Source organism: Rhagoletis pomonella, unplaced genomic scaffold, assembly GCF_013731165.1.
Source record: "Rhagoletis pomonella isolate Grant_MI unplaced genomic scaffold, Rhpom_1.0 Rhpom_scaffold_00006, whole genome shotgun sequence".
Lineage (NCBI taxonomy): Eukaryota > Metazoa > Arthropoda > Insecta > Diptera > Tephritidae > Rhagoletis > Rhagoletis pomonella.
In genome coordinates this window covers 9,433,839-9,437,475 of record NW_023458560.1, presented here as the reverse complement: position 1 = coordinate 9,437,475, position 3,637 = coordinate 9,433,839, and the positions used below count along the sequence as shown (strand labels likewise).

Genomic DNA, 3,637 nt, shown 5'->3' with positions numbered 1-3,637 from the left:
TGTCCAATTTTACACGGCGATGTCATTGGTGGTGGCAATTGTCGCCCACTGCACTACTTTGCAACTCGTTCTGAACCGGTTCCGTTTGGACAGTTCTGGAGTAGTTCTATCTTGTGTAGTTTTAAGATAGTTCAAAAGTGGATAGTTTCAATCTAGTCGAAAAAAGACAATACTTATAATCCTACTAGTTACAAAACTAGTTCAAATACCCATTCCATTCAAAAACAGAATATAGATAAAAAAAATATTAATTTCCACAAAGTACACACTTTTATTGTTAACGTACATTAAATAAACACAATACATAAATATGAACGTGGCAATAATAATAGAAACGCCTTATATTTTAAGTATATTTTTTATATAAAGTAGATATCGATATACATGTGTATGTACGTATGTATGTATGTATAACATATTGAAGCAAATTATGATTTAACTTAGTCTTTCGTTCATTTCAATTCATATTTTTATACCCGAGCGCACTTGTGCACAAGGGTATATTAATTTTGTGCACATAACGGTTGTTTGTAACAGCCAAAACGAATCGAGATAGATATAGATAAATGTATACATAAATGATCAGGGTGAAAAAAGAAATCCATTAAGCCATGTCTGTCTGTCCGTCCGTCTGTCCGTCTGTCCGTCCGTCCGTGTACACGATAACTCGAGCAAAAATTGAGATATCTCAACGAAATTTGATATGTAGGTTTCCCTTAATCCAAGGTAGGTTGGTATTGAAAATGGGCGAAATCGGACTGTAACCACGCCCACTTCCCATATAACGGTAATTTCCAGAAATACGAAAACTGCGATATTTTAGTAACTACTGAAGATAATTCACTCAAAATTGATATTTACAATAACTTTTTGACGAAAAATAAGAATATTATAAATTTTTGGGAAATGGGCGTAGCCACGCCCACTTATGGTTACATGTGTATATCTTAGGATCCGCTGCACCAATTTTTTCCAAACTTGGCACAGTTGTTGACCTTCGCACAGCATACCAAATGGCCGAAAATTTTTAAAATCGGACAATAACCACGCCCACATCCCATATAACGATAATTTTCGGAAATACGAAAACTGCGATATTTTAGTAACTACTGAAGATTATTCACAAATTTAAAATTGATATTTACAACAATTTTTAGACGAAAAATAAGAATATTATAAATTTTTGGAAAATGGGCGTAGCCACGCCCACTTATGGTTACATGTGTATATCTTAGGAACCGCTGCACCAATTTCTTCCAAACTTGGCACAGTGATTGGCCTTGGTACAGTATACAAAATCGCCGAAAATTTTTAAAATTGGACGATAACCACGATTGGACGATCCCATATAACGGTAATTTAGAGAAATACAAAATCTTCGATAAATCAGTAAATATTAAAGATAATCTGTTCAAAATTGATGCTTGCAACTATTCTTTACCAAGAAATACGTTTATGGTAAAATTTTGGAAAAGGGCGGGGCACCGCCCACTTATGATCACATATATGTATATCGGTAACCGTTCTACCAATTTGTACCAAACTCGGTGTGGTTATTGTGCTTGCCACATATAAGCAAAATGTTGAAAATTATTGAAATCGGATTAAAATTACGGCCGCTTTTCATATAACGGCAAAATTTAAGAAATGCTTGAAACTGCAATATTTCGAAATTGAAGGACGCTAATTTACTCAAAATTGATACACCCCGGCCTACCATCTGCGGTAGGTTTCGGAAAGGTGAAAAAACATATATTAAATATTTGCGCCGGGTATTTAATGTTCGGCTCCGCCCGAACTTAGACTTTCTTACTTGTTCAAAGTAAATTCTTATTTATATGGTTTTTATAAAATTGATACATAAAACAGTTTTGTTTATAGTAGAGATCGAAATACATATGTATGTATGTATAACATATTGAAGCAAATTATGATTTAATTTAGCCTTTCGTTCATTTGCACTCATATTTTTTAAAGAAATTTCGTTTTTATATCGTTTTTATAAAATTGTTACATGAAACAGTTTTGTTTATAGTAGAGATCGAAATACATGTGTATGTATGTATAACATATTGAAGCAAATTATGATTTAATTTAGTCTTTCGTTCATTTCAATTCATGTTTTTTAAAGTAAATTCTTAGTTATATCTTTTTTATAAAATCGTTATACATATGAAATAGTTTTGGTTGCAGTAGAGATCACACTACTTATACTAAATATGTTGATTTAAGGCAAGCTCTGGTTGAATAAGAATAACATTCATTTTAAGTTATAATGTTATACATAATATTGAAGCAAATTATGATTTATTTAGTCTTTCGTTCATTTGCTCTCATATTTTTTAAAGAAAATTCATTTTTATATCGTTTTTATAAAATTGTTCCATGAAAGTTTTGTTTATAGTAGCGATCGAAATACATATGTATGTATGTATAACATATTGAAGCAAATTATGATTTAATTTTGTCTTTCGTTCATTTCAATTCATGTTTTTTAAAGTAAATTCTTAGTTATACCTTTTTTATAAAATCGTTATACATATGAAATAGTTTTGGTTGCAGTAGAGATCACACTACTTATACTAAATATGTTGATTTAAGGCAAGCTCTGGTTGAATAAGAATAACATACATTTTAAGTTATAGACGTTATGTACGTATAGAGTATTTTATTATTAAAACTGTTATTACTTACCCAGAAGAGCGGCATAGAATTTCTCGTATGTTTTGAGTCTTTTTTCCGTGTGTCCCGTCTAAATTATGGTTTAGAACAATTGAATCGTCTAATATGTTTTTTAAATTTCGTGTAGTACTTTGCTGAAGCAGTCTCTTAAAGGTGGAAACCTTTGAAAGAAATAAGCATAAAGCGTGAGCACAAATATAAGTTTCATGATATTTTTTTAAGATATATGCAAATAGATATGCAATAGGTACCCAAATCAAGTTAGTATATGACCGGAAAATAAGTATGATTTTGACACTTACAAAAATCTCGCGATTCTCCGGAAGTATCTTTTCCTCTATCGCCTTGAGGCTCTCTTTAGTTGTTAGCGGAAATAAGCCTGCAATTGGTGCCCCCACTGACGCCTGGCGAATCAACTTTTGTGCAATAATTTTCTGCTCCGCAAGAGCTGCCATAATGGCCTTATTATGTACAAGTTGAGTTTCTGAAACAAATGTGTATAAAGATAATTTATAATCTTGTGGCATATAAAGTGCTTCTTACGTTCCATTTGCTCCAATTTGTTGCAGACAAACGATTTTAATTTAGTGAGATCACACTAACATCAACAAGTTTGTCATCTATTGTAGTGCAGTTAGAGGTGGAACTTCTTGGATCACCGTCTGTAATAAAGATTTTGAAATGCACTATTTATTAATAACAAAAGTAATTACAAATGTGGCATGTACTTACACTGCGGTTGAGTATTTTCAGTCCCTCCATAATTTTAAATTTTTTAAACGACATTATGTTCTTTTTTTAAATATATAAGTTCGTTCATAAAAATATGTATCTATGTTTGTGCGTACATTTATGTGTATGTAGGAAAAAATGTGAATGTGGGATTTTTTTATTATTAAAAAATTATTACAAACATCCATGCAATATTGGAATCATGAGCAAGCGGCCTTTATAG

General features: G+C 31.5%; 1 protein-coding gene across 2 annotated transcripts in view; it reads right to left on the bottom strand.

Moving 5' to 3' along the window:
- Positions 1-1,799: 1,799 nt before the first annotated feature.
- The window catches only part of LOC118740386, a 5,025-nt gene continuing 3,187 nt past the window's right edge, over positions 1,800-3,637 (bottom strand). The window contains exons 1-5 of one of the 2 annotated variants that reach the window (XM_036471896.1): positions 3,415-3,517; positions 3,226-3,344; positions 2,985-3,166; positions 2,695-2,843; positions 1,800-2,608 (exon numbers count right to left, since the gene is read on the bottom strand). In XM_036471896.1, the coding sequence (XP_036327789.1) occupies positions 2,578-2,608; positions 2,695-2,843; positions 2,985-3,166; positions 3,226-3,232 (369 nt within the window). In that variant the 5' untranslated portion in view covers positions 3,233-3,344; positions 3,415-3,517 and the 3' untranslated portion in view covers positions 1,800-2,577. Of the gene's footprint in view, positions 2,609-2,694; positions 2,844-2,984; positions 3,167-3,225; positions 3,345-3,414; positions 3,518-3,637 lie in introns of those variants that run through there. The other variant, XM_036471897.1, reaches the window with a different exon arrangement.